The sequence below is a fragment of the Ornithorhynchus anatinus genome, chromosome 20 (genome assembly GCF_004115215.2).
Source record: "Ornithorhynchus anatinus isolate Pmale09 chromosome 20, mOrnAna1.pri.v4, whole genome shotgun sequence".
Taxonomy (NCBI): Eukaryota; Metazoa; Chordata; class Mammalia; order Monotremata; family Ornithorhynchidae; genus Ornithorhynchus; species Ornithorhynchus anatinus.
The window spans coordinates 2,874,222-2,887,869 of NC_041747.1; the positions used below are offsets into that span (position 1 = coordinate 2,874,222).

At 53.9% G+C, this 13,648-nt stretch overlaps 1 protein-coding gene across 1 annotated transcript in view; it reads left to right on the forward strand.

Moving 5' to 3' along the window:
* MTUS2 (microtubule associated scaffold protein 2) overlaps nucleotides 1–13,648 on the forward strand; it is a 79,907-nt gene that overhangs the window by 28,184 nt on the left and 38,075 nt on the right. The window contains exons 5-7 of the mRNA XM_029048531.2: nucleotides 18–2,456; nucleotides 4,587–4,827; nucleotides 5,286–5,483. Coding sequence (XP_028904364.1) covers nucleotides 282–2,456; nucleotides 4,587–4,827; nucleotides 5,286–5,483 — 2,614 coding nt within the window. The 5' untranslated portion in view covers nucleotides 18–281. The remainder of the gene's footprint in view (nucleotides 1–17; nucleotides 2,457–4,586; nucleotides 4,828–5,285; nucleotides 5,484–13,648) is intronic.

Below are 13,648 nucleotides of genomic sequence, written 5' to 3' on the forward strand. Positions count from 1 at the left end.
TTCCCTCCCCGTTACAGGCCGACCAGGCAGACCGGCTGCCGCTCCGAGGGAACTTGACCGTGCGCCCCGAAGGCTGGGTGCTTCTAGAGGTCGCCCGGAAGCCGGCGGAGCGGAGCGAAGATGTGAAGTGGCCGGGAGGCCCCCAGCAGCCGGAGGAGACGAGGGCGAGCTCGTGGCCCCACTCCCGTCTCCCCCGTTGGGGTTGGAAGGAAGGAAGCCCCCCGGCCAGATAGGCCCAAGAAGAGCAACCCCTCCGCTCCCTACCCCAGCGAGACGTTAAGATGAGTGTCCCTTTGGTCCCAAACAAGTCACGTTACTCCCCGTTGCCGGACAACCGAAACGGCGTGAAGAACGACCGTGAAAGCTCAGCGAGGGTGGGGGACAGGAACGCCAACCCGATCACGACGCAGGTCACGCCCCGAGATCGCGAGGCCGCCCGCCGCGATCCGGTGCGGGCTGTCCCAAATGCTAACGCAGGTGGGTCAGAGACCTTTCCCCGCTTTGGCCGGGAGGCCCGCCTGCCCCACGGCTTTGGGAAGGCGTTTCAGGTGGGCTCCCTCGGCCTGAAGGAGCCCCGGCTTCCCCCCGCCTCGCACCCGGCGGCGGACGAAGCGGGAGAAGCTCGGAAGGCGCCGCGCCGATTCCCGGGTTCGAGTCAGTGGGGTCTGCGGAGCTGCGGGGACGAGAGCCGCCCAGAGGGCCCCACTCCAAGAAGGGACGAGTTCTTCCGCCGCATTTCTCAGAAGGAGGGGGCCCAGGCTCCTGACAGCGAGGCCCGCAAGAGGCACTCTTTAGAGAGGTCGAGCAACTTCTTCCCCAAGACGGGAGCTGTCGCCAAGGAGCAAGTGGCAGTCGTGACTCACAGACGCTTGCTCTCTGCATCTCTGGACTCCATTGAGAAGGCCCGCCATTTTGTGGGTGGGATGGAGCCATCACAGGCCCCGCCCCCCCTCCTCGGCCCGGGTGCGGCTGTCCATACCCCTGAGGCACCGTCATCTACCTCGGCAGCTGGGGAGGCCCCTCCCTCAGGCGGCCAAGGGGACGGCCGCTGCTTGCCCCGCCCAGCCCACGGTGACGCGCCTCGGGGTCCGACCGCCGTCGTGGACCTCCCAGACCAGCCAGAGGACCGGGCAGGTCAGGGCGAGATGGGGATTGGGGCTGAGCTGGATGAGGCCCAGATGGAACACCCCGACCCCCGGGAGCCGGAGACGAGGACCACGTTCCCCGTCGCAGGTGGCGGCGGACCAGGGGAAGGAGAAACCTGGGGGCAGAGAGGGCCAAAGGCGGGGGAGGAGGAGGAGGAGGAGGCAGCAGAAGGGAGAGCCCCTCGGCGTCCAGACCCGGTCGGGGGTGCTGTGGATCCAACCCTCCGTCAAGCAAGAGCTTGTTCAGGAGACTCCGTGTCAGCTGGGAGCCTCTCTGCTCCAACGGCCAGAGGCGGAAGGAAGGAGGAGGAGGACGGAAGCAAAGGCCAGAGCGACGCCCAGTCCACCGAGGCCTGGGAACCCGGCCCCGCCTCTCCCCTCACCGAGGGGCTCGGAGAGAGCGGGCCCAGCAGCCGAGGGACCCCAACGTCGAAGCGGCAGTCCGGCGAGACGGGGCCTGGTGGCTTTCTGGCCGGTGGGCCGTCTGCGACCCCCAGACAGGCCCATCCCACTGACCACGAACCCGGGGAGGGCGATGGGATGTCTGGAGCGGGGGCCACGGAGAGCGCCCCGGCAGCCGGTCCGGGAGAGCCGTGCATCAACGTCCCGGGACTGGAAAGGGAAGTAGCCAGCCGCACGGAAGAGAGCGGGAAGGCGGAGGCCGGGGAGAGCCCCCTCACGGATGGAATGGGGGGCCCTGAGACGCCCCCCTTAGGAGCTGGGAGCGGTGGTGAGGGGGATCCTGAACCCCCTCCTCCAGGGGCGGCTCTGAGCTTCTGCAAGCTTCAGCCCGGCGCACCCGGTGACAGCCCTAATGATCTCCCCGCGGAAGCCGTGGGGTCCACGGCCCCGCTGCCTACCCCTGATGAGGCCTTGGGGGAGAATGGGGCTCCCAAAGTCCCTGGAAAGACCGTGGGCCCCAGCGGGATCCCAAAGCCCATCCTGGCACTGGCCAAGGGGCCCCCGCCACCCCAGGGTGAGGGGGACGGAGCTGGCGGCGAGAGGCTGGAAGAAAAGGCAGAAGCAAAGCCCCTCCTGGTCCCCAAACCCAAACACGTGAGGCCCAAGATTATCACCTACGTCCGGCGGAACCCCCCGGCCCTGTGCCCTCCGGACTCGGCCCCGCGCGGCTTGCCGCTACCCAAGGAGCCGAAACCCTTCGGCCCCGACCTCCCGCCAACCCCCAGCCCCTACGACAAGCTGAAACCGGACCTGCAGAAGCCGCGACTCTTCAGCTCGGGGCTGGTACTCTCTGGGATCAGGCCGCCGGGCCATCATTTCAGTCAGATGAGCGAAAAGTTCCTCCAGGAGGTGAGAGAACGTTCTCATTGTGGTTGCGAGGGGCCCCCTCCACACCCTCCAACTGGCCAGCGGGTAGTCACCTAGTGGCTCCGGCTCGAGCCTGAGGCCGATGAGGATTTGGACCCCTCCCCTAGCATCCCCCCTTTAAAAAAAATACGGTATTTGTTATGCGTTTATTATGTGCCAGGCACCGTACTAGACACTGGGGTAGATACAAGTTAGGTTGGACACAGTCCCTATCCCACACAGGGCTCAGAGCCTTAATCCTCATCTTAACAGATGAGGAAATTGAGGCCCAGAGAAGTTAAGGAAATTGCCTAAAGTCACACAGCAGACAAGTGGCGGAGCCGAGATTAGAACCCAGGTCTTGCCCACTCCCGGATGATCTCCGGAGATGATTTCGCCGTAGGAGAAAACATCTTAGTGTTGTTCTCTTGGTGTTTCCAACCCTGCTGGGTTATCTGTGGAAAAACCGCCAATTAAGTGAAAGTAGAGAGTGTGAAGTCTTCGGCCGAATCACCGGTCGGATTAAATTGTGTCACTTCTGGGCCCGGTGGGCTGGGGGTTCTTCCCTCTGCTTCCAACGAGACATTTGTTATTTAAGCGGCGACGTATCCACTAACAGGGGTCAGGCATCGAGGGTAACTAAAGCCAATTAGAACAGGATCATTATGGAGAGAGAAAGAGAGAGCGCGCTCATAGGCAACCAGCTGTGGTCTGATGTATGCTCTCTTGTCGAAGGGCTGGAGCCGAGGCAGATCAAAATTGTGTGGATCTTTCAAAGTAGAAGTGGAAGATGCGGGGTGAGAATAGATGATTCCATCTGTTCTCGGTAGGAAAGACATTATCTGTACCCCCGATCACTGTACATCACTGAAAATAAGCCCAGACAATCTCAGCCAGATACCAAAAAATGTAAAATAGGAGCTAGAAAAGGGTAATTGACAAAGCAAAGAAATAGGAGGAGAAGGACAGTAAGAAGATTGATGCTAGAAATCTGGTCAGAGATAAAGTGCTCTTTCACCAGAATATAATTTGATACTGTCAGCGTTCGGCCTATCTGTTGCAATGATCGTGAATATTTTACCCTGCAATTCTGAGAATAAAAGCAGTCAAGATCTAATCTCTCATTTCAGTAATGGGAATTTTAAGGACAATTTTGTGTCTTTTTCAATATTAAAGGTGTCAAATTAGGATTATGTCTTGTGAGCCAGTTAGGATCAAAGCTTGTATAGGCTGTATTAAAAAGTATTGTCTAAACGGGAATAGTAGCCGGAGAGATATGGGTTTGATCCATTAAGCTTTTGAACATTAGAGCAGAGTTAATTAACAGGGGTATTTTTGCATACGCGGCCTCGGGGACTATGTTTGATTCCATTTTAAAGGACACTTTTTTCACGTAAGTGAAATTCTGATCATATGAATGGGTGAAGTGAGATTTTTATGTTTCAGAGATATTTTCCAACTTTGCACTCTAAACCTACATCATTAACCAAAGAAAACTGGTTCTTCTCTTAGAATTCCTGGGGGTTGGGGCCAGTTTCTGGAGACCCAGAAAGAGTGGGTGGGTGGGGGCTGACTGAGAGAGACTTTGGAGCTGGAGGGAGAGATTCTCTCTCTCCCTTCCTCTCCCTCCGTCCCTCCCTCTCCCCCCGACAAGAAGCATGGACAGGGAAGCCCATATCACTACGTAGCAAAAGCAGTCTCTGCCAGCGGTGCCCAGGTGACATTGATTCGTTTTGGACCCCAGGTTCCTCCTGGCCAGGCTGGTAAACTTGACCTCTTTATTTGCCTGGCACTTGTCATTCAGTGATATTTATTGAGCACTGATTGTGTTCAGAGCACTGTACTAAGCGCTGGGGAGAGTGCAATACAACAGGAGTTGGGAGACGCGTACCCTGCTCGCAAGAAGCTTAACGTCTTGAGGGGTGCTTGGAAAGCATGACTCCTCTCGGGAGCCATCCTGAGCCCGTCGGACTCTCTCCCCGGCATCTCTGGCTCCATTTTACCATTCCCAACCCTCTACTCCCCTTAACGACCCCACCACCGGTTACTTTTGGGAGAAGGAGTCCCTCGGTGGCTCAAAGATCCGTGGAACGTGGGTGTTGGGATTAACTTCCTTTCGTTATTTCTCCTCAGGTTGCAGAGAGAACTGGGAAGGAGGAATTTTGCTCCCCCGCCTACGCTCACTACGAAGTCCCGCCCAGTCTCTATCGATCTGCCATGCTCCTGAAGCCTCAGTTGGGACTGGGGGCAATGTCCCGCCTGCCACCTGCCAAAAACAGAATCCTCATGGCAGGGCAGAGGGCCTCGGGGACCTCCGTTCACCCCCAGGGGCCAATAGCCAATGCCACCAGTCTCTACCATGCAGACCCCTCAGGTAAGCGGCCGAACGTCGGCTACGTTGCAGTCGTGGCTGGATCTAATCGCCCCGGCCGAAAGTGAGATAAAATGGAAATACCAGGGTATCCCACGAAGGCATGAGGTCGTTGCGAGAGAAACGGAATGAATAAGAGGTTTGTGTAGCAAATTAGGCTAAGAAATTCCCAGAAAAAGGGATGACTTCATCCCACATCCCAGCCCCACAGGACTTATGTATATAACCTCTAGACGGTAAGCTTGCTGTGGGCAGGAAATGCGTCTGTTATATTGTACTCTCTCAAGTGGTTGGTACAGTGCTCTGCACACAGTAAGCGCTCAGTGAATACGACTGATGGATTGATCTTGAGTGACATTTTTAAACACTGCTCGTAGATCCGGTTGCCATTTCTAGTCCGTCGGATACCTTATGAACCTGGCCGTTTAATCGCGAACTCTTCCGCTTCATCGCGTTTGCAGCTGAACTCAAGAAAGGCACCAGTTCCAGCGTGGCCAGGTCCAACCTCCTCAAGTCTGGGCTGCGGCCTCCCGGCTACTCGCGCCTTCCGGCCGCCAAACTGGCCGCTTTTGGCTTCGTCCGAAGCTCCAGCGTGTCTTCCGTCTCCAGCAACCAGTCTAGCGACGGCCTTCCCAGCGATCCCGGCAAACTGGCCAACGGTAAGCCAGCGGGGAGAGGAGAGAAGGGCAGGGTGGTGTGCTGGTTTGGGTTCAGAAGAAAATGGTCTGGGCCAGGAGATGTCGGAGGGGAACTGCGGGAGGGAGGTCCGTTCGGTCTGGGCGACGTTGGAATAGTTCTTCATTTCCGCAGCCTGGGAAGCTTAAAATTCAGGCTAGCTGACGTGAAAAGCCTCCTAATTGGAATGGCTGATTCCCCGCTGGAGAAAAATAGCCAATTCGGCACAAGTCCCTTCCTAATTTCGGAGCAGAGCTACTCCTCCAGAGGGAAAATAATTTTTTTTTAATTTCTTCCTCTCCAAAACTAGAAGGGAGTATATGACACGAGGAGCTGAATAAATCTCGGGGTCGGGGAGAAATTATAAAGATTTGATGGGGTCGTGGAATTTACGAGGTATTAAGGGCTTTGTGAAGAAAGAATGATTTTTAGGTACCTGTGAGAATGAGGTAACTACACCGTGTTGGTTATGCGTTTCATTGCTTGTCAAAAAAGAAGCTAACACAGCGATGTTAAAAATAGAAACCAAGAGCACGGGGTTTTTCTCGTGGTTGTCTTTTCCTCCGTCCCAAAATGCTGTTCTCCGGGGGTGTTTCCCCACTGAATCCCGAGGCTGAATCCTGAGAGGCCTCGGGCTGGGGCAGTTGTTGCCGGTCTGTCTTTGAAGGCTGCTCCCTTTCTGGGCAGGGCAGTCTCCAAAGAGCTGTGACCAAAAGAGGGGGACCAAGCGAAAGTCGTGAGTTGGCAAGGCGGTGGCCGACGGCAGCCTTCTGGGTCCTGGTCTGGACCGTAGAGTCCAGAGGCGGACGGCCAAGAGAGGGCTAGTTTGGGTTTCCGCAGGGACCGGTGACTTCTGTTTCTTTGCTCTCTTCTCCTGCCTCGATAATAATAATGGTAATGGTATTTGTTAAGTGCTTACTGGGTGTTCTAAGCACTGGGATGCAAGCTACTCAGGTTGGACACGGTCCCTGTCCCACGTGGGGCTCACAGTCTTAATCCCCATTTTGCAGATGAGGTACTGAAGCCCAGAGAAGTGAAGTGACCTTCCCAAAGTCACACAGCAGACCGGTGGGATTAGAACTCAGGTCCTTCCGACTCCCAGACCCATGCTGTTCCTTCAGGGTTCTGCTAGGCTCGGTCCCAGACAGCAGTTAGGGGATGGGTTGGTGAGAGCTTTCCGTGGATGTGGCGGGAGGGCAGCGCTGAAGAACTGGCGATCTCGCAGGCCCTGGCGTGCAGTGGGTGAGGAGCCGGGCCGGACACAGCACGTGGCGACGGGCTCACCAGGTTCTTTGGTGGTCAAGGTGACCGCTGGCACCTAAGACCCAAGTTCACATCTCCTCCAAGAAGCCTTCCCCGATTAAGCCCTCTTTTCCCTGGCTCTCCTCTTCCTTCCGTGATGTCTGTGCACTTGGATCGGTGACCTTTGGGCATTTGCTATTTACCCCAGCCTCCACCCCACAGCACGTACGTACATTCTTGAAATTATATATTATAAATCACTTATATCAATGTCTGTCTCCTCCTCTAGACCGTAAACTCGTTTTGGGCGAGTAACGTGTCTGCTAATTCTGTTGTATTCTACTCTCCCAAGCAGTCAGTACAGTGCTCTGTACATAGTAAGCATTCAGTAAATGCCACTGATTCACTGGGGGGGTGGAAGAGATCATTTGGGCCAGAACCGGAGGGGAACGGCAGATGCGGTCGTATCACCGGCTTAAAGAAACACCAGCCAGGAGTCTGATCGGCCTCGACGTCCGAGTTCCTGTGCGGCTAAGACGGAGTCTGGCCTCGGGTTCTGGACCGTGAGCCGGGAACCAACGGGTCACCCCCGGTTTGGGGGTCCCCGAGCCGGAACCTCAGGTTTTATCTCCCAGAGGGCAGATGCCACGAATGCGGGGGTCCGTTATGCAGCAGGAGAGAGAGAGTGAAACATTTTCTACAGGCCAGCGATGACGAACCGCCATTGATAACGGCCGGTATGTCAGCGGGCCTCCGGCACAGCCTTTCCCTAACAATGGCGACACGCGGGGCCGGAATTCATTATGGTGGTGGGCGAACGATCTAATCGTCCAGTTAATCAGTGATTCAGGCTCTGGCTCCACTCTCCCAGGGAGCCCCTGGCAGTTGTTCTTTATTAAAAGTCTGATATCTGAGCGGTTTGCGGAGTGGGAGGAGGGGTTAGGCAGAGAGTGAGGCCGGGCCTTTGGGAATAAATACGGGGTCAACGTGACTGAAATCCTTTCTCCGCAGGGACTGTCTTAGAATAGTGCTTGGCACATAGTTAGTGCTTAATAAATACCATTATTAATATTATCATTATTATTACTGTTAGCTGAACGTTCCACAGAGCGCCACGACCCATTGCTGGCGCCCCATTAATAGCCCCTGGCAGTAGGACAGGGAAGGGGTGGGGGCTCTTCCCGTCACCCACCTAAAGCCCCCTTCTAAATAGCGGTAAATAAATAGGTAGATAAATAAAGCTCCAAGTAGAGAAGTCGGGTCGTGCTCCTTTGTTTGATCCCGACGGCATATTTTGGGCACATCATCAGGAAGACTAATTCTCTGGAGGAGACGCTAATAATGCTAGGAAGAGTCCAGGGAAAAGGTGGAAGAGGCAGATCAGCAGCTAGATGGATAGAAATCGTAATGAATGATAACGGGAGAGCGGTTAGCGAGGTTACGGGTTATGGCAGAAGTCGGGACTTTCTGGAGAAAATATATCCGTAGAATCGCTATGAATCGGAAACAACTAGATGACACTTGGTAATGGTAAAGGAAAAAGGAATGGACAGGATGAGCGGAGATCAAATTCCCTACTATCTCTCCCAGGCTCTCCCAAGTGCTGTGCCCCCAGCAAGTGCCTAATAAATACTGTCGAAGGAATTACGCCTCTGGAAAATAACAGTCCAGAAATAGATACCTGCCGCCCAGTGCTTGATACAAAGCATCGTGAAAATGTCACAACATGAAGTTTTGCTTCGAGGGCAATGGAACTGTTACACGAAAGCACTCCAGGCCCCCAGCACCGTATGTTCTCCTTTAAACAAGGGTGGCCTAAATTGAAACCCGACAAGATGTAAGTCGAGATGTGGCGGCCGTCTAATCGAAGGGATGCGCAAGAGCCGACCTGCCGTCATTCACAGACCCCGTGCAAGCCGCTGCCGTAATCGGTGATGAAATGAGTGAGCAGTCAAACCTTTTACGGGCGGCTCAAGTCCAGCTAACGTAGTTGATATCTCTTGTCCTCGAGTCAGGATCTCTCTGGGATGTGAAATGTGTTTTTAAAGTAATGGCCTTGGGAGAGACAGCGGCTTGGCAGAACGAGTTATCTGGTCGGAAAGGACCCTAACAAGTTGATTAGGAGTAGCGACGGAGTGACGGTAAGCTCGTGTGTCGGTTCGAGGACGGGGCCGCTGATGGGGAGGCTGTGATTGTGAGTGTGAGCGACACTGAGAGAGAATCTCTTGTGCAGGTGTGCATCTGCCCCGACCACCCCCCTCCAACCCCTCGTCGCTCAGACACGAAGGGCTAAGAGGGGAAAAATGCATCCTGTGCTTTATCCGCTAGGCCCCGTGTGCCCTATCCACAACCAGCTTGCAGTCTAGTAAGGGTTGGGTCAATGCATGAACTGTGAACTCGGAGCCAGTTTCTGATGCTTGAAGGCGGCAGGGTCCAACAGATCAGCCAAAGAAAACGGCCCCCCCCTCAGTGGGTAGCGAGCCCCGGCAATCCGAGACTTCGGGAAATTTGTGCGGATCCCAGTGGGGTCAAGGAATGGTCTGTGATGGGAGAGGTGGATCCAAGGGAAAGGCCGGGGGTGCGAGACGGCCCGACCCGGAGAGCGAGCCCTGAGCTGGACCCCTGGGCTGACTTAGTAAGGACCTTCCTTGCTCGGCGTCGTCGGAATTCAGCCACAAGAGCCATTCTCCGAATTCCCGGCCTGGCTTCCATGAGCCAGCATCCGCTCTGAGCCCAAGGGCGTTTCAGCTGCTAAACTTCCGTACCCCTGGATGTCGGGCGGTGAGGTGAGCTTGAGCGGGCTGGCACCCAGTGAGCAGTGGACGAGCCCCAAACCCTTCCTCTCCCTCCGTGTCATCCCCTCCTCCCCACCGTTGAAGTACTCTAGATACCTTTGACAACTTGAGAAGCCGGGATGGGGGCTTCTGGAAGGGGAAGGCCTGTAGGCCCGGATCATATCTGGGCGGAACGCTTTATTCAATGTTAACTATGTACCAAGCACTGTGCCAGGCACTGGGGTAGACAGGATAATCAGATCGGGCACAGCCCCAGCCCCTCATGGGGCCCAGAGTCCAAGAGGGAGGGAGAGAGGGCATCTTATCTCCAGTTTACAAAAGAGGGAAACTGAGGCCAGACAGGTAAAGAAACTCGCCCAGGGTCTCACAACGGTCCAGCTGTGCCCGTGACCCAGACTCATGGGAACGTTTCTGCCCTTTTGAACCCACCGCAATCCTGGATCTGATGATAAAATCAGGGCTTCAGTCAAGTGAAGAGTGCTTCCTTTATTATTCATTCTTTCATCGATTCATTCCTTCTCTGAGGAAGAAATCTCCGAGGGGCTTTCCCGGTCCACGCGGCCTTCGGAAAGAAATTCACCCCGACAGCTTGTAGGGGCTTTCTGTCTGTCTCTCCCTCTCCCTCTATCTCTGGTTCTCTCTCCTACTTTCTCTCCATCTCTCTCTTTTTTTTCTGCCTCTCCTGTTTCACTGAAGGAAGACTCTTGTGAGTATTGATAGTTGGGACCCAGCAGAGAAACAGATATTTCGTGGGCAGGGCCTGAGATGACCCTCCCTTCTGCCGTAGTCCTGAGGAAGTAAAGTAGTGTGGCTCTGCGTGGAGGTTTTTTTTAATTGCAGTCGTTAGGTGCTTACTCTGTGCCAGGCACTGTACTAAGCGCCCGGAGAGGTACAGGCTAATCAGGTTGAACACAGTCCATGCATGGGGCTCACAGACTTAATCCCCATTTTCTGATGAGGTAACTGAGGCACAGAGAAGCGAAATGACTTGCCCGAGGTCACACGGCGGATAAGTAGAGGAGTCGGGATTAGAACCCAGGTCCTTCTGAAACCCTGCCGAACTCAGGCCACGTCTGAGGGACTGGTTTCAGCGCCTCCCTGGACACTTTCTTTATTCTTAAAATACATTCATTTTAAGAATACAACCATAAAAGATGAGAAAGAGGGAAAGGCCATTTTTCTAATCACTATCCTTGGGGATTTCTCTAGCGTGGATCCACCCGTTCTAAAATATCTTGAACTTGGTTGGACGGTGGTGGCTGCCGATTGAAATAGCATGGCCTAGTGGAAAGAGCACAGGCTTGGGAATCAAAAGGACCTGGGTTCTAATCCTGCCTCTGCCACATGTCTGCTCTGTGACCTCGGGCAAGTCGCTTCACGTCTCTGGGCCTGAGTTACCTCATCTGGAAAGTAGAAATTAAGACTCTGAGCCCTGTGTGGGACGGGGACTGTGTCCAACCGATTACCTTGAATCTTCCCCAGTGCTTAGTACAGTGCCTGGCACGTAATAAGCACTTAATAAATACCACAATTATTATTATTATCCTTGTTATTATACCCTCATGCTCTCTTCTGCTCTTTGAAAATCATTCATTCCCCTCCCACTCTTTCAAACACTTTCACACACAGTTTATTTTGCTTCATTTTTTCCGAATCCCCAGTGTCGACATTTTCCTCATTTTGCCGCAAAGGCTTCAAGGCGGAGAAAATGAAGCGATCATTACACATTCAGCATTCACTTGAACAAAACATCTTACATTCTCCATTCTTTTTGAAGGAATGGGGATAATTAGGGGAAGGGAGGAAGGAGAGTTTGAGAGGGAACAAGTTATTAAATTTCCATTTCCCTAGATATTATGGCATTTGAAAAAACTTGTCCTTTCCTCTCAGTCAATCAGTGGTATTTTTTGAGCACTTTACTGTGTGCAGAGCACTGTACTAAGTGTTTGAGAGAGTACAGTCTGACGGAGTTCGTTGAATTCTCCAAGCTCTCACCTTTTTCTCCCCACTCCTTTTGAACTCAGTGGGAGAGAGTTGCGGCTTGTAGAAAGACTTAGTGCGACTGTTACCTGTTGGTGCCCCTACCTAGGTAGAAATAAAGTTCTGAAGAAGTTAGAAATAAAGGCCCCAGAATAAAAGAATCTGGCCTGAGAGAATCAGTAAATCAGAGAATCAGAATGCCTAGAGATGTGATCAAGTCTGGGTTTTCCTTTTTTAACTTTAGTTTATCACTATTAATCTCTGCCTCCTCAACCAGTGCCTTTTTTTTAATGGTTTTTGTTAAGCGCTTACTGTGTGCCAGGCACTGTACTAAGTGCTAAGGTAGATGCATGTTAATCAGGTTGGGGCACAGTCCCTGTGCCACTTTGGGATCACAGCTTTAATCCCCAATTTACAGATGAGGTAACTGAGGCACAGAGAAGTGAAGTGACTTGCCCTAGGTCACACAGCAGACAAGTGGCGGAGCCGGGATTAGAACCCAGGTCCTTCTGATTCCCAGGCCTGTGCTGTATCCACTGGGCCACGCTGCTTCTATTAAGGCGTAAAAACTGCCTTAATAGATACCAAAAAGGTCTGCGCTCTCTCCGGGAGCCTGAGTACACGGGTGGTGTTCAATAAAATCAAATCCTAGTATTGAGGATGATATTTGAGTTTCTGGGAGAGTTTCCTGGAGGGGCTTCATGGAGGCCGGGGTCACTAGCCCAAAGAGCTCACTGATGGGTGGGGATGTGTGGAAAGGCCTCCAGACCGTGACCTTTAGGAAGTTCAGAGGAAAAACTCAGAGGAGAACGTCCTTAGCGGGTCAAAGTACGGCCGCCCGGCCCAGGATTCGGCCTCCAGCCAGGACGCTTGCTGTCATCCCCCCCACCAATCCATGGGGTTAGGGATGCTCCTCATGATATCCCCAATTCTTCCCTCCAGACCCCCATCCTTCCACGGCCATAGGTATTTAACCCCTCTCGAGCTTTCGGGCCCCACTCCCAGCAGTTGTAGGGGTCCTCGCCGTCGCTGGTTACTTCTCCGTCCTTCTCCGGCTTCCCACCCAGCAGACCAGCTTCTCTGCACGGGGATCTCGTGCCCCGTTACAGCTGCCAAAGCCATTTAACCCGCATTTGTTTCCTCCCTCTCTTTGATCGGACAACGGTAGTTGAATTTCTCTAGCCACATTTTCTGAGGGTTCGATAATCATCCCCTTGTCTTTAAATCACCTTCAAATGGCAGTTTGAACCCCTCAGGTACATGAGAGAAATGCACCAGAACTTTTTTTTTTATTATTTTCTGGAGGGGGGACTAGATTTGAGAGGGAAATAAAAAAGTGTGTGTGTCGTCTACTTATGTCATTCCAGTTAAAATGTGCAAATGCTTGAGGAGCCTGTAAGTCATCCGAGAACATTTAAGGTTGCCAAGCAACAGATGACTGCTGTCAACCCAGGCAAATCTATCATGAATTTTCCCCTCGCCCTGAAGTCCCCCCGGACGACATCCATCAGGGGTCCCAGAGATCAGGATTCTCATTCTCACAGACGACAGCGGGCAGTGCAGGCGAGGAGTCGGGGGAGCTCCCGGAAGGTGGACTCCGGCTCATTGTCTCTTGCTCTCAGGACTAGCCCCACCACACACACGCCGCACATTTTGGGAGGCGAAAGGGAATGTGGGAATGCGCAGGACTAGATCGGTGTTGGGGCTCGGCTCCGCCCGCCTCCTGAGCGAAGGCGACCATTCTCGGCCTCCGCGATGTCCCCGGGTGCCCAGATGGGCCTCCGCCGCCCCTTGTTAGGGGTGGGCATCTCCCGGTGAAGCGCGGTGAGCGATCTAGGCCCCAGGTTGCTCACGGCTCCTTCCCCTCTAGGGCGGCGGGATGGGTGGCGGGAGGCAGGCGGTCAGCTCGAAGGCTGCCGAATGTTTCAGGAAGGTTCGGTCAGTCCGGTTTGGATCTAGCAGCCCGGCTCAGGGCAGGCGCTCGACCAAATACCATTACTGCTGCCCGAAGGAACACTTTCTATTCCGTCACTTACTCCCCTTTCCTCACTGGCCCCCAAGCAAGATCATTTGGCTTGAAGCAGTCGATAAACATTCCTTCTGCAATAGGCTGGGTGATTGCCTTTCTCTCT